Source organism: Saccopteryx leptura, chromosome 2 (assembly GCF_036850995.1).
Source record: "Saccopteryx leptura isolate mSacLep1 chromosome 2, mSacLep1_pri_phased_curated, whole genome shotgun sequence".
NCBI classification, from domain to species: domain Eukaryota; kingdom Metazoa; phylum Chordata; class Mammalia; order Chiroptera; family Emballonuridae; genus Saccopteryx; species Saccopteryx leptura.
In genome coordinates this window covers 8,729,869-8,755,212 of record NC_089504.1, presented here as the reverse complement: position 1 = coordinate 8,755,212, position 25,344 = coordinate 8,729,869, and the positions used below count along the sequence as shown (strand labels likewise).

General features: G+C 45.5%; 1 protein-coding gene and 1 non-coding gene across 14 annotated transcripts in view; one reads left to right on the top strand and one right to left on the bottom strand.

The window, feature by feature from the left end:
* The window catches only part of RALGPS1 (Ral GEF with PH domain and SH3 binding motif 1), a 331,320-nt gene that overhangs the window by 176,920 nt on the left and 129,056 nt on the right, over positions 1-25,344 (top strand). For all 13 annotated transcript variants that reach the window (XM_066367128.1, XM_066367127.1, XM_066367126.1 and 10 more), the window contains one exon: positions 6,964-7,090. In XM_066367128.1, coding sequence (XP_066223225.1) covers positions 6,964-7,090 — 127 coding nt within the window. The remainder of the gene's footprint in view (positions 1-6,963; positions 7,091-25,344) is intronic.
* On the bottom strand, positions 9,838-9,913 carry TRNAS-GGA (transfer RNA serine (anticodon GGA)). Its single transcript has one exon. It is a non-coding gene; the product is annotated as a tRNA-Ser (tRNA).

Sequence of the window (25,344 nt, the reverse complement as noted above, 5' to 3'; positions counted from 1 at the left end):
AACACTTGCCTATGCATCTGCTAAACTGCTGCTTCTTTGAGCATCACTGTGTGCTCCTACCTCCAGGCCACTGTTTGCACTTTCTTTGGCCTCTGGGTCCTCTCCAGCCCCATCTCTGCTGGTTGAAATTCTTCAACACTTGTTTCCGGGACTGCCTCTTCCTGACGTTCTTCCTTCGCATAATAGAGTTTGTTCTTTCCTTCTAGAACCCTCTCCCAGTGTTGCTGACCCTTCCTTGCCTTAGCGATGCCTTTTCATTGCGCAGCCATGTTGTACAAATAGGGATGCCCATTTGGCGCTCGACTCCTCACCCACCCAGACCAGCTCTGGACCCAGGGTGGGCCCTCGGCAAACTTCTGTTCATGGACCAATCTTAGTCTCCTGGCTCTGCTCTTGGGGCTTTGCGGGAATGTCTCCTGGGGGTGCTATGAGTGGAATTTTAAAAAATTAGCAATTTTTATTGGAAACACCTGATAATTGTCATACATGATTATATATTCTATATGTATGTTTGTGAATGTATGTCTATGTATATATATGTGTGTGTGTGTGTGTGTGTGCACGTAAACTGTTAAAGGATATTTTTAAAAGGTAAATCATGACTCATACAAATAGAAAATGAATACTTGTCAAAATTTTTATTTAACTTATTAATTAGTGAAAGAACCAATAAGATATTACAACTGGATCAAAACAGAACCCAGAGCACTTACTATACCTTTATAGTTAAATAAGGAATGCTAAAATAATTTTTTAAATGGATACAAAACTTGTCAGTATTCCCAAGGTATTCAATGACAGAATTTCCCTTTCTATGGACAAGGATTATTTGCATTATTTGTACAGAGTTTAAAGTAGTCTTAGTCAAAGACAAATAATAGACAGCTAGCTGGGACACCTGCTAAATTTCAAAGTCATATTTTTTAATGTTATTTCTGACCCTCTCCATTGCATCTAATATTTGCATTAGATATACGACTTTGTAGCTTATTTTTTAGAAACTGATAATTTGTACCTAAAGAGGTGAAAATTACCTTTTTTAAGTGTCCCAGTTTTATTCCTTACTCATTCCACACTCAGCCTGTTGAATCCATTGGTCCATAGATTAGCCACAGCACTAAAAATTCTTTTCATATCACCAGTAGACACTGGAATTAAAGTAGAATTTTAAGCCAGTTTTACATATTTGGAGCAGCAGGCTCTTTGTTGAAAAACATTTCCACGTATCAAGAAATGTTATTCTATCAAGGGAACAGGACAAGATACCAACGTCCTCATAAAGAGGATTTAGAGGGACTTTTATTTTTTCCTTCTTGGAGACGGTTTCCAGATTTGAATTATTTACTAGAAAAGGGGGATTTTCATTATTAGTCAAATACAAATCCACATACAGGCTCTAGGAGTATGATAAGGGAAATTTCCCAATGCAATACACTTCTCAGGTATTTGATCAAGATTTGTGGTCTTCCTGGCTTTCAGCCCTGTGGTTTACAAGTCCTGTTTGTCCCTGGCAGCTGACACCTGGCACCGTGAAAATTATTTAAAATCAATATGCAAGGGTTGATTTTTGCCTTGTAATTTTAGTTCACTTTCATATGTGGTTATAGCCCCATTCTCAACCCTAATGTTGTCTATTTTTGCTTTTTGCCTTATTTGTAGAATTCTTACCTGTTTTGTTGATATTTTATGAAAATTAGTTCTTGGGTTTAATTATCATTTCTATAGGTTTGATATTTAGTTTTTTTCTTAACATATCAATTTCTGATTTTATCTATTAATCAATGTCTTGTTTCCCCACCCCCATTTTTCTAGCTTCTTAAGTTGAATATTTAGTTGATTTATATTCTTAATTGTTTAGTTATAAAATAGTTTAAAACCATGCATTTCCTCTTAGTACAGTTTTGGCCTTTCACACAGTTTAACATATGTCATTTGCATTATTTGTGGTTTGTAAGTAGTTCATAATCTTGGTGTTTTGCCCTTTTACCCAAGAATTATTGGAGTGTTCAAAATTGTCCTAGGAATTAGATTTTTTATGTTATTGTTAGTTTTCTCATTCTTTTATTCAACAAATATTCAGGCAGTGTTTCCTCTGTGTCGGAAGCCACCACAGATGCAGGGGACAGTAGAGTGAGTACAGCCAGCATGGCCACTGCCTTCGTGAGCTGCTTTATTAGCTGAGACACAGATGTAATCACACAATTAATTATAATCATGATCTTAACAAATATGGAAAAACATCTCCAGTCCCCCCAAATTTTTAAACTTCACTACAGGTGAAGTTGCCTGTTGTATTTTGTGAACTATTCCTCAAACTTATTTCCTTACCTCTTTTACTGAATATGAATGCTTTAGTATCTGACTCACATAGGCAAATAATTTCTTTTCTTGTATGTATTTCTAATGGTTTCTTCTGAGGCTTCCTGTAAACTCTAAAATCTAAAGGACACTCAATTCATATGAGGTTTTTAGTTGCTCTACTTGTAATAAAACTTTAAAATGTGTATAAATAAATGAGTTATTTTTTGAATAAACAAACTGTATTTAAAAAAGTAAATTTTAAAAGAATTTTTACAGCATAATACATGCACATTAATTTTAACATTGAGTACTGAAAGGTTTAGTGAAACAACAAACATTCATCTTTCCATACCCCATTCCTTCCCCGGGGGCAACCACTTACCATTAATTAGCTGGTTCACTGGTGATTTCTGCCACATTCCACCAATGTGCTTTTGCTACAATTTCTTGACCCATATACTTTAGACAGTATTTGGTGATTTCTTTGTATGATAGATGTTGGTTTGGTTTTCCTCACTTCTCCTTATTCTTCGAACACATTCATGTTACTATGGTTAAATCACTTGTTAAATGAGTATTTAGTATTTTAATTACTAGGAATGTGTAAATATGGTTCTCTCTAGTGTAGTAAACTATTTTACGTGGCTTTTCTGAAGTGCTGTTTAGTTTCTCTGGAATTCTTATTCTAGCTACCTCTGTCTACCAGGTGTTACACACACACACACACACACACACCCCACTACCACCACCACCACCACCACTGCTGCTGCCACTCCTGACTCCTGAACAACACAAGTTTGACTAGCAGAGGTCCACTTACATGCAGATTTTAAAAAATTGATGAGCCCTAACTGGTTGGCTCAGTGGTAGAGTATCAGCCCAGCGTGTGAAAGCCCCAGGTTCGACTCCCGGTCAGGGCACACAGGAGAAGCGCCCATCTGCTTCTCCACCCCTTCCCCTCTCCTTCCTCTCTGTCTCTCTCTTCCCCTCCCGCAGCCAAGGCTCCATTGGAGCAAAGGTGGCCTGGGTGCTGAGGACGGCTCCATGGTCTCCGCCTCAGGTGCTAGAATGGCTCCAGCAGCAACGGAGCAACACCCCAATAGGCAGAGCATCGCCCCCTAGTGGGCATGCCAGGAGGATCCCAGTTGGGTGCATGCAGGAGTCTGTCTGACTGCCTCCCTGCTTCTAGCTTTGGAAAAATACAAAAAAAAAATTGATGCACACAGTTCAATTGAACTGCAAAATTCAAACCTGCATTGTACAAGGGTCAGCTATACACACACACATACATGCACACCTATACACACATATAAAATATTTTATCTATATCATTATATTTAATAGTATGTATTTTAATATTATATTTTAAATATAATATTTTATTAGATTTTTATATACTATATAAGCTCTTAAAATTATTTAATTAATTTATTATTATATATAATAAATATATCTTTTTCCAACAAATGTGTGGTCCTGTCAAGTTTTCTATGGCACCTTTTGTTTCTCTGGACACAACTCTTCCAGGATGTGTACCAGTCGTTCTTAAGGCCTGCTATTTATCCATCATCCCAGAAACTCCTTTTACTGCTTCTGTATCCGTCTGCTCTTTCCTGTATCGCGGATCTCCCTGTGTTTACTTTGTTCCTTTATTTTGCTAGAGGAACTCCTTAAGTAGTTTTCAAACACTTGACTGGAGAATTGATATTCTAAGTTTTTTCATGTCTTCTATCATCCTATGCATTATTATTGATAAATCTGATGTGACCCTGAAATTCATTTGTGGGCACAGAATGGAGCAGTCAAGTGAAGTGAATCAGATTCAGCGCTTCTGAATGTGTGTGTGTGTGTGTGTGTGTGTGTGTGTGTGTGTGTGTGTGTGTGCAGGGTGAGGCATTGGTAGGGAGTACATGTATAGAGGCAAGGCTCACAGAAGGAGGTGTGAGCTTGGTTTTCAATTCAGGAAGCATACAAATATGACTTCTTTGGTTGTCTCACTCTGCCAGAAAACTCCAAGGATTGAGTCGAGGTCAAATCTGCAGAGCAATCTTCAGGGACATCCCCCAGGGCTCTCACCTCATATTGGCGGGGTCATATCCATGTTAGAACATAAACGAAATGCTGTTCATCTCTGTGGTGTCGTGCATAGAGGCACTTGACAAGCTAGACAGACAGGCTGAACGTAGAAGGGACGAGGGCAGCTTCCCACTGGGTCCAGAGAGCCAGTAGCATGAACATTGAGTGCCAGCAAGAGTCAGCTGCAGTGAGCGTGAGGGTAACACCAGGATTTGTTTAACTGCTGGATGAACATGGGTGATTGCCAAAGAATTCAGTGGGGTTCTAAGTTGCAGTAATAAACAGATGACCTCCCAGTCAAAGGTATGAGGGACCTGCTCAAGTTTACAATGGGGCAGTTCATAACAAGAGTACTGTATCTCTCTCTGATCTGGGTATATATTGTTCATCTCATCCTTAAATGTTCATTTCAAATGCCTCTCTATATATAGCTTTTCTTGACACTTCCCTTACTTATAATTTACTTATTATTTGTCTGGGTTCTTGGTCTCTGTGTATCTATCATGTTGCTATAACAGACATCTCTCTCCTCTGTGAATTGAGTTCCCCAAGGATACTCAGACAAGTAATCATGAACCTGAAACAGAGGCAATAGTCTTGGCTCCCTCTTTGTCACTGGGCTTTTTAAGATGAGATGAGTTGTATATTTCAGTGCTTTACAAACAGCAGATGGGAGATGGTGTTATTTCCTGAAGCAGCCATTGTCCCTAGCATCTGTGTAGTATCCCTACCCTGATATTTTCTGAATTTCTCAATAGGGAAAAACAAACTTGCTATTTCTTCTCTAACTTCTTCAGCTCTGGGACCTTCCTTTTAGCTTCTTCTTTCCCCTCTCCTCCTTGAAGTCCTCCTTAAACTGCCACCGCTCAGCCAGACCATTGCACAGCTGTATGCTCTGTGGCTCCGGAAGCTGAGGCTCAAGGCATTTGGTAGGGCCAGCCCATGGCAACTCAGGCTCCCTGATGCACCAGACATGGCCTGAGCCTGGGATCCGCAGACCCAGGCCTTGGGAGCTGCGCTACATTTGTTCCATAGTCATCTAAAGGGCTTAGCTCAGTACAAAGGCCTGCTTTCCCTGATGCTGGACTTCCCTGGTCCTGTTCCACTCCTCTCTGCTGTTTGACGGGTCTGTGGAATGCTGGCCTGCTTCAGTCTGATGCATGTGGCAGGTCTGCTGCTGACCAGGTCCTTGCACAACTCATCGGGATCTCAGCACCAGACCTGACCAAGGATGCTCCAGCACTAAGGTCCCTCTCCATTCACACTCCTGTTCTCAGCCCCTGACCTACAATCCCAGAGGAGCCACGTGCTGTGCCAAAGGAGTGCTCTCCCAAATGACCCCCCCCCTCACAGCCTCTTTGTAAGCCTGTTCTCCCAGCATAGACCCCTCTCCTCAAAGCCATTTTATTCCAAGAGACTTGCTGCCATTTTCTGGCACTGGGCCTCCATCTGGGACATACAGGATGATCACAGCATTCAGGTTTCTATTCCTTTCTTTCTTCCAAAAAGCCTTTTTACACACATTGAACCATCCTTTTCCCTGATGACTAGCTTTACGTACCAAAGAGCTCAGTCATAAAGGATCTTGCTCCTCTAATCTCTGGGCTGTGGATATGTGCTCCTCCTGTATTTTCTTAACTAAGCCATCACCCAGATGACTGCATGTGGATTAAAAGCTTGGCTTCTTTTGATTAAAATATCATAGGCCCTGGCCAGTTGGCTCAGTGGTAGAGTGTCGGCCTGGTGTGTGGGAATCCCGGGTTCGATTCCCGGCCAGGGCACATAGGAGAAGTGCCCATCTGCTTCTCCACCCCCCCTCCTTCCTCTCTCTCTCTTCCCCTCCCGCAGCCAAAGCTCCATTGGAGCAAAGTTGGCCCCGGGTGCTGAGGATGGCTCTGTGGCCTCTGCCTCAGGTGCTAGAATGGCTCTAGTTGCAACAGAGCGACGCCCCAGATGGGCAGAGCATCGCCCCCTGGTGGGCATGCCGGGTGGATCCCAGTCCAGTGCATGCGGGAGTCTGTCTGACTGCCTCCCTGCTTCCAACTTCAGGAAAAAAAAATATATCATAGCCAGTATAAATATGACACAGCCATAGACTAGAGGGAATCGGCGAGGATAGCCTAGACCGGAGAGACGGCCTGGCTAGGTACACAGCACACACAGGTGAATCGTGTGAGTTCCTGGGGCCTTCAGCAATGGCAGAGATGTTGAGGGAGCAGGTAGCTGTGGACTCAGGTAAAGAAGCTGATGTAGCTCTGAATTACTCTGGGAAACTTAATTTGCTTTCCTCTCTGAGCTCCTTGCTGTTATAGAGTCTGTGTATCATGGAGGCAGGTGCTACGCAGGGGATTGTGGCATTATTTAGAGCAGTGGACTGGGTAGCTTCAGAGGATATCTTCCCAGTGTGACAGTTTGTGAAAAATAACAAATTAAGGCCATGAAACTTTCCATCTCTGCATGAAACTGTCTCTTAAAATCTTTAGCTGGGCTCAGGATTTGGCACAGTGCGGACACGCACAACAGTTTCTTCAGTGTATCCTTTCTCTTCAGTGTCTTCTGGTTTATTTCTCTTTTTTCTCTCCCTAGCTTTTGAATCGAAAAGACAAGACCACCTTTGAGAAACTGGACTACTTGATGTCTAAAGAAGATAATTACAAGCGGACTCGGGAATATATCCGAAGCCTGAAGATGGTCCCCAGTATTCCCTATCTAGGTAGGTGTCTGAATTAGCTTATTATTTTAAGAAACCTGCTCAGTGCCAAAAGTAGATGTTTTTATAGCTTCTAGTTGAGAATTTTCCAGGAAGCAGCATGGGTGTGGATAAAGAGGTAATTAATTGGTTGGCTCCTTGGATTGAAACAGGTTGTTGATACTTCCCAAGGATGGGAGCCTTGATTAGGGTCTTAAAACAAGCGATATTCTGCTTCTCACACAGGTGACCTGTGAATCCCAACCCGCCCACCCTGCAGCCCAGAAAAGTCATAAGACTTAGTGGTGTAGGCACATCCTCCCTTCCTGAGGAAGCTCAGACCCAGCCCCTCTGTTGTGGTTTTCTGGGTGTTATTCATATATTTTAGAAGACTTGTACCAAAAAAATTATAATAATGATTATTGAGTCTTCTGATTAGAAAATAATATACATCTATTTTAAAGAATTAGGAAGAGAGGAAAGTTACTATAATTTGATATCCCACCTGAGATAGTCCTGTTTTGTTTCAGATCTTTTTATTCATTTGGGTGCATTTAAAATATAAATGGTTATTCTATTGTGTACATTTAATATTATTACCTGTGTTTCTATACTGTGACTCAAGCCCATCAAAATTTGCTCTCTAATATTGACATTTAAGTTGTTTCTACATTTTTCCTATTGAAGTTTTCCAATGATCATTCTTGTTGCAAAAATTTTCTGCATATAGTTATGATTATTACCTTAAAATAAATTCCTGGAATTGTTATTATTGGGTCAAAATACAAGCAAAATTTTGTGCCTTTTCATGTATATTTTATAAAATACTTTCCATAGGTATGGTAATAGCTTATATTTAATACTTTCATTGGGAAGAAATGAAATGACCTATTTTTCCCATATGCACAAATACTTTGTATTTTTACGTGCTTTTTTTTTTTTAATCTTTGCCAATTTGCTAGGTGAAAAATGCTTCTTGTAGTTTGGGATTTAGGGTTAGAATAATTTTATAAAAATATGTTTCTATTGTTTTATGATCTGAACTAGTATTAACGACAAGGGAAATTCAGTTTTTATAGACGTGACCTCTGATATTTTCAGGAGTCTAGTACAATTTGCTGGAGATACATTTTTGACAACTTTTAAATTTCTTCCCCAAGGATTGTTTATTTAAGATTTTCTAATTCTCTTAAAGATGGTTTGGAATTTTTATTTTTAGTAGAAAATTGCCCATTTGTTTTAAGTTTTAAAAATGGTTTGTTTTTTTTTACCATAGAGTTTTCTGTGGTATTTTCTTAGAAATTTTAATCTATGTATGGTTATATTTGCTTTGTAGTCCTAATGGTTTAAATTTTTCTTTCTCTTTCTTTAATTTGCTTTGCCAGAGGTATGTCTGTTGGTCTTTCCAGAGAATTAGACTTTGTATTTGTTTATCAGTCACATTGTCTTCCTGCTTTCTAATTCACTGTATATTATCAGCCTGGGATGTGCTTTTCTCTTTGCATTATAACACCTCTGAAATTGGGATGCATCTTTCAACTGATGGTAACAAAGCATTGTCACAATGCTTAATTGGCAGCAGTTTTCCTTAGCAATATATAAAATAATGGTGCATCTTATAATAGACGGCATCCTAAATTGCATGAATATGGAATTTTTGCTTCTGTCTTTTATAATTCATTTCTGCTGCTTTACTTCAATTGTTGTTGTTTTTTTGTATCAATTTCTTCAGTTGAATTATTGGTTCATTTGTATATTATTCTTTCCACTTTAATTTGGAAAACAGTAAAGAATATACATTTTCTTATAATTGCTGCTTCTGTTATAGCCTGCATGTCTTAATATATAGTATTCTCATGGATATTCTTTTAGTGTTCTGTAATTGTGCTTTCAATTTTTCTTTTATCCAAGTACTTTTTTAAGGTAGTATTTGTTTTGTTTTTTAATTTTCACGTCTGTGGGGTTTTTTTAAGTGGCCTCTTTGAGATATAATTTATGTATCATCCATGTAGAGTGTACAATTCAGTGGTTTTTAGTATTTTCACCGAGTTGTGCAACCATCAGCACATTTTGGACATTTTTCATCACTCCAGAGAGAAAGCCTACATCCATTAATAGTCACTTCCTTTTTTTTCTAGCCACCCCGCTCTTCACTCACCTATCCTCAGCCCGAGGCAGCCACTAGATCTACTTTCTGTCTCCATAGGTTTGCTTATTTTGGACATTTCGTATAAATTGAATCTACAGTATGTGGTGTTTTACAACTGGCTTTATTCCCTTAGCATCATGTTTTAAAGGTTCATCCATGTTGGAGCACGATCAATACTTTATTTCTTCTAACTGCCAAGTAATATTCCATTGTACAGATACACCACATTTTATTCATTCATTCATCATTTGATGTACACGTGGGTGGTTTCATTTTTTGGCTATTATGTATAACACTGCTATAAATGTCTTTGGTTTTTAAAAATATGGTCTTTTTTTTTTTTTTTTTGTATTTTTCTGAAGCTGGAAATGGGGAGAGACAGTCAGACAGACTCCCGCATGCGCCCGACCGGGATCCACCCGGCATGCCCACCAGGGGGCGATGCTCTGCCCCTCCGGGGCGTCGCTCTTTTGGGATCAGAGCCACTCTAGCGCCTGGGGCAGAGGCCAAGGAGCCATCCCCAGCGCCCGGGCCATCTTTGCTGCATTGAAGCCTCGCTGCGGGAGGGGAAGAGAGAGACAGAGGGGGAGGGGTAGAGAGGCAGATGGGCGCTTCTCCTGTGTGCCCTGGCCGGGAATCGAACCCGGGACCTCTGCACTCCAGGCCGACGCTCTACCACTGAGCCAACCAACCAGGGCTAAAAATATGGTCTTTATTCTAACTTTATTACATTGGTTTAGAATACATAACACACAGTGTATATGCTTTTTAGGTTTTTAAAAATGCCTGAGATTTGTTTTGTGTGTTAATTTAAGATCAGTTTTTATAAATGTTTCCTGGGTGCTAGATAAGAAGGTGTAATTTCTCAAATTACTCTATAATTACTAAATTATAACAGTCAAACTATTGATTTTTAATGACTTGATCTAAAGACAGGAATATGTTGGAACCCCCTTGCCCTACATTATTTAGCTTATAGAAGTTTATAAAGTTTGTCGATTCATTTCCAAGTGTCTCCTACAAAGTGATCTTGATTACACTTATTTGCTTTTATTTCTTTGAAATGTTTTATTTTTCTTTTGCATTTATTTTATAAATCTTTTACTATATTTTAGATTTTAATACCGTGTATTTTAAATTGCTTTGTTTTATGAGTGATCCTTGAAAACAGCATTTGTTTGGACCCATTATGGGTATATTGTAATAGGGGAGAAAGTGTCTCACATTATTTAGTCTTAAACCACATTATTGGATTGAATATCACCCTGGGTTTTCTTATTTTCTTATTTTCTCATCCTTTCCTGTCTCCTCTTACGGCTGGCTGTAATCTGCAACATGTGTCTACTTGGTGACTGGCAAATCCCCTTCTTGGAACACAGATGGAGGGCAGGTTGATGTGCATAGCTCCCAAGCCCATGCCCACTTTGCCAGAGGCTAACCAATTGAGGTTGATCGTATCAGGGTGAAGGCTGCAGGTGCTCCAGGATCGTTAAGGATGGCCTCGTTTATAAGAAGGATCACGAGAGCTGCCATGTGTTGTCTGCTTTCTCTGTGCCTGGCACTTTTCTAGGTATTTTAATATATTATTGCAGTGAATACTCATAGTAGCCTTGTGGATAAGCAGGTGCTGAGAGGTTGCCCAGGGTCACATAAGTGGAAAGTGGCAAAGCCAGAACTCGGCCCAGATGGTCTGGCATTAAGCCCAAAGCTTTTGACACTGCCCTCTCCTGACTCCCCACCTCTACTGTCCAGGGCATTATTCTCCTACTCCTTTCTTGGAGTTGTCACCTGTACATCTTCTGCCTTTTATGACTTGTGGATGGCCTCCATTGGGCACTGTATGAAGTGGGATGAATTGTGTTACTCTCTGTGCTTGGACCACAAAGTGGTGCTGTCTTGGGTTGCCACAGGCATTAGTCACTGGGTCTCAGCCAAGGGCAAACTGATCCAGTACCATCTCCCCTTTCTGACCCATGTCTCTTGTCGTCTGACCAAGCATATGCCCCCAGATACTCCCACTGCAGATGAGTCCCGCCCTCAGGCCATTGACTAGCAGCCTCTTGTGCGTCACCACAGAAGATCTCAGACGTGCAGTGGACACATAGCTGTGCTGGCCCTGAGGCCCCTTGCCACTGCATGTCTGGACAGATTCAGCCCTCCTTGTCCCAGATAACCTCATCTCAGCTGCCTTCTTGTGGCAGATGCTTCCTGAGAGGCTCCATGGAGGCCTCATTCTCCTATAAGGCCCCCTGCTTCAAAGCCAGCCCAGCTTAACTGCCTTCTGCGGTCCCTTCAGCCTTACAGTGACTTTCCTATCCCCTTAGACCAGTGGGACGCATTTCTCGTGCTCATATCAGAACCACTCCTGACAAATACAGGAGTCATAGCTGCAGCACGATCCATTCTGGGTCTCAATAGGGCCGTCCATCCCGAGGGCAGCTCTGGGCTCCACCTGCACACTGGCAGCCATGGACAGGAGCTGCACAAATCCAGCTTGTGTTTTCAGTACTGGAGTCTCTTGAAAAACCAACCTGTCCTGGGAATGAATTTGTTTATCAAAAGAGGAACTGTTACATAATTCCTGGAAAGTACAATATAGGGGAAAAAATGTCTAAAACCATTCTTTTTTTCCCTTGGCAAAATCCTCACTGTAGGACTTTCCCTGGGGGAGAGGGAGTTAGTCTCTGGGAGCAGCTTCAGGTTGGTCCCTGGTATTTCCAGCTGCTTTGTGAGTTCTATTGCTTGAAACCTTGAATGCTGCTTTAGCACTTATTTGCCTCTAGGAGCAAGTGTGAGCTTAACTTTGTGATGATTCTACCAAACTTCTGTGGATGGGTCTATGCTAACTGGCTTTCTGGGACTTTTCACATGTGTGTCTCTTTCTCCATGTAAAGATACCCTCACATAGTACTAGCAGTGATTATTAACTTGTGGCAGTGTATTCCATACCCTTTAAATGTAAATTTTGTGCATTGAAAGCTTTGGTACACTGAGTTCTCATGAAATATTATTTAAAAAACACTAAGGGAAAAACTACATTTAAAAAATAAGACTCTCTTTGTATCAAAACTTTCTTTTCAATTATTTTAAAATGTAAAAATAGTGGTGGGAAATAGTCAGGTCACAGCTTAGTTTTATCTGATGGCAACTTGTAAATGCCTAGTTCGGACTGAAATGATAACAAAAGCAGGCAGAGAGCTGTGAAGAATGGCGACACCATCTATTTCTAAATCGCTTATTGACTTAGGAAGTGTTTGGTTTTCACCACCTATAATTCCCTCCAGGAAACAGCTAAATAAAATTAAGGAATGTAATGGATTTTAAAAGGTTTAGAGCTGATTCTAAAAGTAACTATAGGCAGTGTGAAAAATTATGAGCTCTCAAGGAATAAAAATTAGGCATTCTGACAGTTCTGAATAGTAAGAGAACACTTAGACACTCTTGGTAAATTTACTCAGACTTCAATATGTGAAGTAAATTTCTAGAACCTAAGCTATTCCTTCAAATAAGCAAACCCTTCCTAACATTTAAAGAAACTAAGCCTTTATTTTCAAAGATGAAGGTTAAAATAAAAGCAAATTGGCCCTGGACTCAGTGGTAGAGCATCAGACCAGCTTTGATTCCTGGTCAAGGCACACAGGAGAGGCAACTGTCTGCTTCCCCACCCTTCTCCCTCCCCCTTCTCTCTCTCTCTCTCTCTCTTTCTCTTTCTCTTTCTCTTTCTCTTTCTCTTTCTCTTTCTCTTTCTCACTTTTCCCCTCCTGCAGCCATGGCTCAATTGGTTCAAGCTCATAGGCCCCAGACACCAAGGATGGCTCCATGGAGTCTCCACCTCAGGTACTAAAAATAGCTCAGTTGTGAGCATGGCTCAAGATAGGCAGAACATCGGCCCCAGATGGGGGTTGCTGGGTGGATTCTGGTCAAGGTACATATGGAAGTCTGTCTCTCTATCTCCCCTCCTCTCACCTGGAAAAGAAGAAAAATAAATAAATAGATAAATAAATAAATGAAGGCAGGCAAGTAATTTCTGAGTACAAAATAAACAGACCTAAACTGTTGTATTTCTAAAAGAACTTTAGAAAAAGAAGTGGTCATTGGCCCCAAAGAAGTATTTGCACTGATGCCTCAAAACTCTCAGAACAACAAGGTGAGTGAGAGGCTCCTTGGAACCAAGGGCAACATGCCCTCTGCAAGGTGAAGGGTGTCTTCACGGCTGGTATCAGATGGTCAGCAGGCATTTCATCAGAGAATGGGCTCCCCAGACACCATTTTTGCTCTGGGGGAGCTCACATCCCAGAGCTGATCACAGGCAGTGAACAAGAAACCACAAGGGAGCCACGCACAATGAATGGAAAGGCAAGGGAGTAAATAAAGGGGAACCCGACCCAGTATGGGGGACCAGGGAGGGCTTTCTGGAGGGAAGCCCTAAAGGAGGAATAAGCAGGGTGAAGGGTGGGAGGCAAGCATGCCAGACAAAGACAGCCGCTTGTGCAAGAGCCTTCAACTGGGGAAAAACATGTTTGTTGGAAAAACTGGCTGGAGAGTAGAGAGTGAGGGGGAGAGTGTCATGAGAAACAGCTGGAATGGAAGAGAGGGATGAGGTTGCCTGGGGCCTAGACACTCAGTGCAGGGAGATTGGGCTCTGACCCCACGAAGAGCAGTTGGGAACCATGGAGCAAGGGCATAACCAGCTTGGATTTGCATTTGACAACAAGTTACTTTGCCTACAGCATGTGGATGGCTTTGAGGAGGTCAGGCTGGAGGAGAGAAGACCAGCTGGGGGACCATGCAGAAGCCTGTGGCGAATCACTGTATTTCAGAAATGGCTTGGGTGGGGAGCCCTTTAAAAACACTTCATTTTAGAGCTAAACCTCGGAAAGACATAAAACAGCTGTCAGTGAGCAGGTCCCTTCCACCTGATGGAGGCACACAGCATTCCCCTGTACTTGGGCTTTGAGAACCAATGTGCACATTTGAGTGGTGGGCCCCTGAGGGCAGAGATGAAAGGGCAAGCACAGTGCTTTTGGTCTGCTCCAGAGGCAGGAGGCACTGAGCTGATGGATGCCGCCAGCACTTCCGCTTCCCAGAATGTTGATCAGAGTGGCTGTTGCCTCTTTGGTGGGGGTCATCAGTACCCCAGGGCCAAGTCTGAATGGCCCTCCATTCTCCCAAGTCAGGGTTACTACATGTTATCCAGCTGTCCCCAAGTTTGTCAACATTAAGGATAATCCTTTCCTTTAATGCCCAAGTGAAAAAATTCCATTCCACATGCAGTAAATACAGCCCCCCCCCCCACTCGGTTCCCCACTCCACGTGTTTCCAAGGATCCCCGAGGAATACTCATTTGTTCCACAGATCCATCCTGGTTGCTGCACGGTGCCTCAGCCAGCTGCCTGGCCCCAAACCTCTGGTCCCTCCCTCCAGTCATCTCCTGCCTTTCCTAAGCAGTCTCTCCAGCTGGACCTGTGTGGAGGCAGGCTCCTCCTTCCTTCGCTGGGGAAGCCCAGCTTCGGGATGGGGAAGGGAATGACAGCGCCACAGAGAAGAGCTGGAGCCTGCAGTCTGCACTGTCTGCTCTGGAGTCCATGGGCCATGCCTTTCCCTGTTTGCCAGATGGCCACATGCTTCAGGAGCCGACCTGTTGCCCTCCCTCCCCTCGCCCAGAACCTTGATCAAGTTTCCCCTTCTCCAAATTGATGCATCTTCCCTCCCTGGGGCCCAGCCAGCAGGGAAAAACTGCCCTCTTACTCATTTCAAACAAGCTTCTCAATCAACAGAATAATCACCAAGGCACACCCCCACCCCAGATGGAGGAAGGCTTTCCCATTATTCTGTGTAGTGGTCAGCTGTGTATTATCTTACATTTCTTCCTTCTGCCTTTACTTTGCAATCTCAGAATTTGTTACCTTAAAACTTAAGATTTCAGTCTTGCTTCTGAGACTGGGACTTCACAGTCTTGCTCAATTTTTACAAAAAACAAATGGATGTTATTAAAATTCCCATTATGTGAATAAAAAAAAACACCCAACAATTTGACTTATGACTTACCCGATGTCATATGCCAGGCGGATACCAAGTTTAACTCAAGATCTCATGTTCTGGCTGGGGTCCGATTAGGCCTTAATTTATGCAACCCTCATTTAAGATCGTTGTCTCCATGGAGAGAAACGGTACGGGAGGAAAACACAGCCGGGAAGGGTGGTTTCCTGCAACCTTCGCTGCCTAGAGCTGAGCACCTTGTCACGTTTGTCCCTTTGGGGCACAGGGAGGACTTAAAACCAGCTTTTCTCTGGGTCAAGAAGTTTTGTCTGATCCCCCAAAAGGAGGTAAGAGCACAGCCCGTTTGTTCAAGGTGAAGTATGTTTTCTAAACGGAATAATCAGGACGACTGCTCTCTTTGACCTTTGTTTTAGTCTTTGGATTTCTAATTAGAAGCTAACAGCAATAATAATGGCCACAACTCACATTTATTCTTTCACCATGTGGAAGCTGAGCGCTTGACTCCCATTCTCTCATTTAATCCTCCCATCACTCCTTCCTCTGAGGGAGACACTGTTTTTTAACTTATTTTACAGCTGCAGAAACTAAACAAGACCCATCCTGAAACCCAGGTCTGACCCAGGTGCCCAACGACTAACCTTAGGCTATGCGGGATGCTCCCTCCAACAGGCCTTCCCCTCTGGGGAAACCAGGACAGTGGGCTGAGAGGAGGAATGTCTCCAGGGACTTTCCTATATGGAACTGGGGCTTGAGATGGGCGACCAAAGGCCCAACCAGGGTCAGCTAGCCCTAAGAAAGAAAAGGGTTGGGTTGAAGAAAGGACTAGTGGCTTTCTCCATTCTCCAGGACTACTCTGGAGCCAATGGGACATCTCCTTGCACTGTTTTGTTGAGGGAGAATTTAGACAATGCCCTGAAAATCTGAAAGATTTTGTGTGGTAGATATCTTGTAAGATAGCCCCCTTTGGCCCCTAGCCCCTGATGTTCGTGTCCTGTGTAGTCTCTTTCCTCGAGTGTGGGCAGATCATATTGACTTGCTTCTAACATACAGAATGACAGAATTAACGGGATGTCACTTCTGAGACTGAGTTATAAAAAGACTGTGCCTTCTATGTTGAATCCTTTCTCTCTCTCTCTTGGATCACATAACCTAGGGGATTCCAGCTGCCAAGCCTTGGCAGTCCTGTGAAGAGGCCCGTGTAGCCAGGGATTGGGACCTGCCAACAACCCCATGAGCAAGCTTAGAAGCAGACTCTACCTAGGTGGAGCGTTCGGATAAGATGGCCGCCCCAGCCAACAGCTTCACCTCATCACTTGAGATACCTTGAACCAGAGACACAAGCTAAGATCCATGCAAATTCCTGACCCACAGAAACTGCAAAGATAATTATCTTTGTTGCAACAAAAAATTCTTGTTGCATCCACAAAAACAGTTGTTCTTACCTAATTTGAGTGTGCTAATCTCAAATCTAATATTAGTTTTTCTCTGTAAGTTACAGGGTTTTTTTTGCAATTCAAGATTTTAGGTTTTCATCTTATTGTAAAATTTTCAACATTTAGTTTAACATAAGTAGAATATCTTCTTGGGCATCATCTTTGTGAAAATATAATAATTTATATAATGCAGTAAATACACTAATACACTAAGATATGATTGCATCAGAATTTGTCTACAATTTTGAAATAGAACATATTAAAACACTTATTTTAATCATAAAATTTGCGCAAAACTTATTTAAATTCTATTCAGGCAAAAATTTACGTTTGTAGCTCTTGAGTTTGTGTACTTGTTGAGGACAATCTCGTTTGATGCTCCAGCAGTAGTCTGCTCAGCACTAACAGCTCCAAGATTTTTGGGAAACTTATCAAGGTGACTGTTCAGGAAGTGAATCTTAACGCTCATGTTACATCCAATGTTGTGGAAAGCCAACAGCATCCTTTGAACCAGAAGTTCATAGTTTTCTGCTTTTTTGTTGCCAAGGAAGTTCTTTGTAACTGCCACAAAAGACTGCCATGCTGCTTTCTCCTCCTTATTCATCTTCCTGGCAAATGCTTTGTCACGTATGAAGGTTCGAATTTGAGGTCCATCGAATACACCTGCTTTTATCTTCTCGAAAGACAAGGCAGGAAAAGTAGAAATAATATGTTGAAAGCATTCACTTTCTCTATTCAAAGCCTGAACAAACTGCTTCATTAAGCCAAGTTTGATGTGAAGTGGGGGGAAAATGATCCTGTCTTGATTAACTACAGGTTCATTCACAATACTTTGCATCCCTACTTCCAGAGCTTCACGTTTCAGCCACTCCTTCTGTGTCCAGTGTTTCTCCCGAGCTCTACTGTCCCACAAATACAGAAAGCAAGGATACTTCATGAAACCTCTCTGTTGTCCTAGCAGGAAATTTACCATTTTAAGATCCACACAAATGATCCAGTTATGCTCCTCATACTTCAGAAAGTTGAGAACAATTTTTATGTCATTATAATCTTCTTTCAGATGAGTTGAATAATCAATTGGAACCGCTGAAAATAGGCAATATATGCACATGTCACAAATGATAAAATATTGCGCCTTTGACGTTGAAGTGTGTAACAGCCACATATATAACAGAAGGTATCAGGACTACTCTTACATTTACGCCTACTCGAAGAAGCCATGATTTAATCTTAAAATAAGAGGGTGTTTTTATCAGATAATTTTTTTACATTTAAAAACAACCACAATTATGTAAAAGTGATGTTTGTAAAACATTAATTGCCTTGTGGTTATGTTCAATCCAAGAGTCGTTGCCCTTTAACTCCAATTTAAAAACCAATGCATGCCATTAATTGTAACAAAAAGAAATTAAAATTGCATAAAAACTAGAACACTCACCAAAAATTGGATTTCAGATTTGGAATCAGTGATGCAGAAATATATAGAAACAGTTCTAAAACCTCATGCAACAGAAAATAAAAAAAAAAATTGTTCCCCAGTGAAAGAAACTGCAAAGATAACCAATGTTGATGTAAGTTACTAAATTTGAGGGTAATCTGTCACAAGTATTGGATACCTAGTACATTGTACAATCTTCATCACCACCCCATACTCATTACTCTGTTGCCCATCTGTATTGGGACAAAATCAGCTGTAAAACTCAACACATAAAAGTCTGTGAGATTGACCTTTAGGGCAGTGGGCAGTGTGAGGTCCCTCTGAAACCCTAACTGTGAGGGGAGGAAATTCTGTAGGACAGATGGTGTGGTTGTCCTCTGAGAGATGATGAATTCTTCAACTCTCCAAGGAGGAAAGGTGCCTGAGAAGAGCCTGAAAGTTACCCCCAGAAAGGCTGCAGTTCCCTAGGCATGTGGATGTGGGCCATTAGAGTGCAGTGTGGCCAGACCTTCAGAGGCCCAGGAATGAGTGCCTGCTTAGGGGAAATGAGACTGCCCAGAAAGGCTATGTATGCTCAGGTGGATTCAGGACCCACTCATTCCCTTAAACTTATTCATTGTAAAAGTAACACATTGTTTGTTGTAAAACTTACACTGAAAAGAAGTCTAGACTCTGGCTGGTTGGCTCAGTAGATGCAGAAATATATAGAAACAGTTCTAAAACCTCATGCAACAGAAAATGAAAAAAAAAATTGTTCCCCAGTGAAAGAAACTGCAAAGATAATCAATGTTGATGTAAGCTACTAAATTTGAGGGTAATCTGTCACAGAGTATTGGACATCCTGGGTTTGATTCCTGGTCAGGACACACAAGAGAAATGACTTATCTGTGCCCTGGCCGGTTGGCTCAGTGGTAGAGCATCGGCCTGGCGTGCAGAGGTCCCGGGTTCGATTCCCGGCCAGGGCACACAGGAGAAGCGCCCATCTGCTTCTCCACCCCTCCCCCTCTCCTTCCTCTCTGTCTCTCTCTTCCCCTCCCGCAGCGGGGCTCCATTGGAGCAAGGATGGCCCAGGCGCTGGGGATGGCTCCTTGGCCTCTGCCCCAGGTGCTGGAGTGGCTCTGGTCGCAACAGAGCAACGCCCCGGAGGGGCAGAGCATCGCCCCCTGGTGGGCATGCCGGGTGGATCCTGGTCGGGCGCATGCGGGAGTCTGTCTGATTGTCTCTCCCCGTTTCCAGCTTCAGAAAAATACAAAAAAAAAAAAAAAAAAAAAGAAATGACTATCTGCTTCTCTCCTTTCCCTCCCCCCACTCTCTCCTCTTCCCTTTCCCCTTCCCCTTCTCTCCCTCTTTTCCTCCCTCAGCCAGTGGATTGGTTGGTCAGAGCGTGTCAGCCTTAGGTGCTAAAAATAGCTTGGTTAATTCATGTGTCGGCCCTAGATAGGGGTTGCCGGGTGGATTCCAGTTGGGGCGCATGCAGGAGTCTATCTCACTATCTCCCCTCCTCTCACTTTAAAAAAAAAAAGGAGGAAGAAATCTATACAGTAAAAAGCAAAAATCCCCTTCTTGCTCTCATATTGTTCCAGACCTCCTAATCTACTTATGTGAATATATGTGTGCAGGGGTATGAAAGTAATACTATACTTTTTTAAACCAGAATGGGGACATTTTATACATAGTTTTACATCTTTTTGTTGCACTTACAGTGTCATTGATACTCAATGGCAGCAAATACAGTTCATTCTTGCCAGTGGCTCCGGGGTGCCCACAGATGCGTGCATGGGTGACTTGTGAGTAGTGCCGGGATGTATGCTCATTTGTTTAGCCATGTCCCAGTTGATATATGGTTAGGTTGTTTCTATCTTCTCCCTCTGACAGATTGTGAATTAGGGAACATCCTATACGTGTATCTTTACTCCCCATCAGAGAATTTCTGAAACCTTGAATGCTAAGAGTGGAACTGCAGGGACCAAGACTACTTGCGCCCTTGTGTGATAGCTGGAGTGCCCTCTGCAAGGTGCCCAGCAACACAGGGGGAGCAAGACGGTTTTCTCCTCTCACTGACGCCGGATATTACCAGCCATTTTCGTTTAGGATAACATGATAGGTGAAAGAGGCCAGCTTAGTTTAATACACATTTCTCTCCTACCAATTCTTTGTGCTCTTAGAGGAGAAGCTACTTTTCTACTTCAGACGTATGTTCCCTGGGCTCTCCTGGGCACAGGGTTAGGCAGACAGGCCTGCAGGCCTCCCACCCAACTGCACAGCCATCCCCTGCTCTTGTTTCTGCATCCTGAGTGTCTGTCCTCAGCCCCTCTCCCTGTGTCCTGACACAGTGCTGTGCTGTCTGGCTTTTGGTTCCTGCTGGAAGGAAGCGGACAAACCCATTTCCCAGGCAGGCTTGCCTGGAGGCCTGGTCAGCATTCTGGGCTCCAAGGAGGCTACCTGCTTGTTCTGTTTTCCCCCAGTTTGAGATGACAAGGGTGTCAACCTGTCCCTTGTCCAGCCTGGGGAGCCAGGTGGAGCATGAGTATTGATGAACAGGGAATGGGACCACTAGATGGCCTGCCCACCCCAGAGGTGGCACATGTGGAAATGCTTTGGGAAGTCTGCACAGGTGGGAGGGATTATCTGTCTCGGCTCCCACATGTGGGCTGAGCTGGCCCGGGCTGCCCCAGGTCAGGAGGGACAGGACACCTGAATGTCTTGGTGATGGTTAATAGTAAGGCATTGTGTCCACAATGGCTGAATACCAGGCAGGGCTGGCCGAGGCCTAACTCTGGGATCTGAAAAGTAAGCAAGCCCAGGCCTGAAGGCATGAGTCAGAGAGGAGCCACCACATCGGGGACCCAGTTACTGGAGCATGTGGACCAGGACTTGTGTCAGGTAGAATTGGTGCATGAGGTAACAGCCAGACCAGCCAGAACTGGGGCACTCTGAGTGCCAGAGGGTGGGGCTGGGTCTGCAGGTAGTGGAACAAGTGGTTCTCCTGTCATAGAAGAGGAAGGGGGAAAGATGGGCCCAACAGCTTTAGTCCTGGCAAAAGGGTTGGAAGCCCTAAGAAGCTGAGAAATATTCTCCTTCATTGCCCTCTGTTATTCTGTGCCCTGCCCACTGCTCTAAAATAAACGGGGCAAGGAGCCTTGACCTGGCTTTCTGACGTCTGGGGGCCTACAGCCCCTCTAGCGGCTCCTGCACAGCCAGGCTAGCCGCTGCCCCACATGCCCGCTCCTGTGGGCAGGAGGCTCTGTGCTGCCATGATGCTTAGACGTGCTGCCATGACCCTTAGACATGATGCCGTGACCCTTAGACACACTAGGGAGTGGTACCGGGTGACAGGAGACTTCGTTGTTGAGTTTCATCCTTGGGGAGAGTGAGCTGATACTGCAGAGGCCGTAGCTCAAATCTCGAGTGTCCAGGCAGCATGGTCTTGGGCGAGTCGCTTCTGTCTCTGAGCCTTGAACATTACTCAGAGCTGAGTGCTGCCGGGAAGACCCCACAGTGAGGACCTTTGAGCCCAACCAGCAGAGAGGACCGGACCGAGAAACTTCATGCATCCTGCAGGTGCAGAAGGAGCCCTGTCTGGCACAGCCCGGTGTCATGTTTAGTGACCCAGCTGGGCCCAGAAGGGCTGCATGTGCTTTCTGGGGTTGGGCCGGGCTCAGCAGTGGAGGGCCTAGGGAATGGGACACAGTCTAACCAGTAGTGGGACAGAATTCATCGAGCTGGCAAAATATGGTCCCTGGAGCAGATGGAGACCAACAGCAGCTGGAGTATAGTCTAGACACGTTTTGGATCTAGACCTGGCCTGTAACCCCTCTTTTTCTGGGAACCTGGGCACCCTCCTCCTCTCCCACAGCATTGGGCTCCAGTAGCCACGCTGGTTCCACCCACTCGGTGCTGAGGCAGAGCTGATGGGACTGAGGAGGACGTCTCCTTGAGGGGCCAGGTGGGCCCTCTGGCCGGGAGTGGGTGTTGGAATGGACAAGTGTTTGTAAGTTTCACTAGCACTCAGACGAGGAGGGCATGTGAGCTTAGGAATTCCGTGCGAGGAAAAGCAGACTGTCGCACAAGGAGCAACAGAGAAAGAGACCCTGCAAGCAAGGAGAAGGAAAGGGAAGGGAGAGGAGAATGCTGTTGCCTTGCCTCTTGAAGGCCGTCCTGGCAGTTTCTGGTTCCTGGCCCTAAGGAGGCCCAGCTGTGTCCCTGCTCATGGACTCTGGGAGATACCTCATGTCCTTATGTAACCAATTTTTAAAATGAGCTGGACTTAGTCAGGTGTAAGATGAAACCAACTTTGTTTTTCCCCAGTGTCCTTTCCAGCCTCTTCTGTGGACTAGTTTTATTCCCAATTGAAGCTGAAAACTTAGCAGGTCCCTTCATCTTTCCTCTGTCAGGCCTGGAAAAGCCCAGTTGTTGACTCCTGAATGCGTAGAGGATATGATCTAACAGTCACATTCTAACAATCACGTCACTCCAGACAGGCTAGTGTCACACTCAGAAGTCTGGACTCCTGAAGCTGGCCCAGACTTGGAGGCCTGGGGCGGAGGACGGCATAGGCAGTGTCTTCACTGGGCCCCCCAGCCCTGCTCCCCCCACTGGGCGGGCTGGCGGTCACTGGGCCCCACAGCCCTGCTCCCCCCACTGGGCGGGCTGGCGGTCACTGGGCCCTCAGCCCTGCTCCCCCCACTGGGCGGGCTGGCGGTCACTGGGCCCCTCAGCCCTGCTCCACTGGGCGGGCTGGCGGTCACTGGGCCCCCCAGCCCTGCTCCCCCCACTGGGCGGGCTGGCGGTCACTGGGCCCCACAGCCCTGCTCCCCCCACTGGGCGGGCTGGCGGTCACTGGGCCCCCCAGCCCTGCTCCCCCCACTGGGCGGGCTGGCGGTCACTGGGCCCCCCAGCCCTGCTCCACTGGGCGGGCTGGCGGTCACTGGGCCCCACAGCCCTGCTCCACTGGGCGGGCTGGCGGTCACTGGGCCCCTCAGCCCTGCTCCACTGGGCGGGCTGGCGGTCACTGGGCCCCCCAGCCCTGCTCCACTGGGCGGGCTGGCGGTCACTGGGCCCCACAGCCCTGCTCCCCCCACTGGGCGGGCTGGCGGTCACTGGGCCCCCCAGCCCTGCTCCCCCCACTGGGCGGGCTGGCGGTCACTGGGCCCCCCAGCCCTGCTCCACTGGGCGGGCTGGCGGTCACTGGGCCCCTCAGCCCTGCTCCACTGGGCGGGCTGGCGGTCACTGGGCCCCACAGCCCTGCTCCCCCCACTGGGCGGGCTGGCGGTCACTGGGCCCCTCAGCCCTGCTCCACTGGGCGGGCTGGCGGTCACTGGGCCCCCCAGCCCTGCTCCCCCCACTGGGCGGGCTGGCGGTCACTGGGCCCCACAGCCCTGCTCCCCCCACTGGGCGGGCTGGCGGTCACTGGGCCCCCCAGCCCTGCTCCACTGGGCGGGCTGGCGGTCACTGGGCCCCTCAACCCTGCTCCCCCAGTGGGCAGGCTGGCGGTGTGGCCCTTGGGATTGAGGGAGAAGTGAGGGAAAGGGGCCATCTGCTGTGGCCAATTCGGTCGTCGTCCAGAACCTGTGCCCATGCTCTGTCTTTGCTTCCCTCTTTGCCATCTTTTCTCTCTTTTTGCTGCTGCTGCTTCTTCAGACTTTCCCTCCGGGCACCACTGACACAGCTGCCCTGCTGGGTAAATGCTTCTCTTCCACGGAGTGCTCAGACTCCTCGATTGGCTCCAGGGCCTCCTGCCACCCAGGCTGCCCTCTAGTTCCGGGGGAGCCTGTGTCCTTGCCTCCCCCTCCCCATCAGTGGGCTTGCTGTTTGCTTCCAGTGCAGTCTGTTTCTCACTGCTCTCTGCCTCGGCCTGGAGACTTGAAGCATGAGTCACGTGGTGCTGCCCGTGCTGTCCGGGCCGGACTCTTGGAATAGTTCCTTGGAGCCCTTCTCACTTGATTCAGGGTGATGGGAACGCCCTACCTGTGGTAATGCGGGACTGCTCATTCCTCGCCCCAGGATCTCCCTGCACTTCCACAGGCTGCAGGCGGGCATGTGCTCATGCTGTAGAGCCAGTCTGGGTCCCCCCTGCGGGGACGGTTTTGCACCTGCTCTAGAGAAAGTGGGCTGCTGGTCATGGGAGTCTAGATGAAACCCAGGCAGTAAGAATGCCTGCTTAACATTTCATTATGCTTCAAATATTTCCTTTTTTGTTTAATGCAGTTGTCTGCTTTTTCTTAGGGTAACTAAGGGTGTTTACAAGACTGTATCACACAGATGAGGTGGCCTTGTGGGATCGTGGAAGACCCTTGAGCTCCCAGAGAGCACCTGTGGATTATGAGAATCATAGACAAATAAACATTGTTTTCAGTAGTTCAGAGGTTTCTCTTTAAATCTTGCTCAAATTGGCAAGATTGAGGGGAGTGGAGTCTTGTCCAGAGTCAGTGGCTTGGAAGACATCACTGTCTTGCTCCCATGTTCCCCACATGAGCCCAGCAGGTGGGTACCCTCCAGTGGCTGAGGTATTGGCCCAAACTGGGATGTGGGGGTTTGGCCGGGATTCACTGACTTTCTTCTGGGTCTGCAGATGCACTCACTGCGGAGACCTTAGTAACAGTAGGACTCTTAGGACTGTATGCTGTAATGGTCCCTGGGCAGGATGGGCCAGGAGCAGGAGTGTTGACGTGGATTGGCCAGACGCAGGGGTGCTGGGTAGCTGTTTGCTGTGGGGGGAGCAGTGCACTGGGTACTAAGGTGCAGTGCACTTGAGCCCAGCTCTCTCGTGTCTCCTTATTCTCCCTTTTGATGCTGTTGGTTTGGCAAGCTATCTCCCCACCCTCTCCATATTGCTCTAAGGAGAGTGGGTTCCACATCTCTGTTGGGCTTATTCCTTCCTCTCCTTTCGTACAACGGGGGTGTTATTTGACCTAGACTCGGATTTAGGTATTGGGGTGGGAGCCAGGAGAACGGCTGGTGCCACAACCTGCTTTTGTTTACATGCTAACCAGTTTAGAAAAAGGGTGGCTCCACTTTGTCTACTGTGGCTTCTCAGGGCTCTCTGTCTTGGAGTTTGGACCCAAGACCAGTGACCAATAAGGCTGGACCCTGTTTTCCTGTGCCGTTGACCCTTACATCTCACATGCTCCACTCCAGGTATGTGGGGAGGGGCGGCGATGTTCTGGGCCAAGGTTGAAATATTCTCACCAGATAGCTTCCAGATTTCACTGTGACCCCAAAACTGAGTGGGGGTTTGGGAGAAGGGAGTTGAGAACTA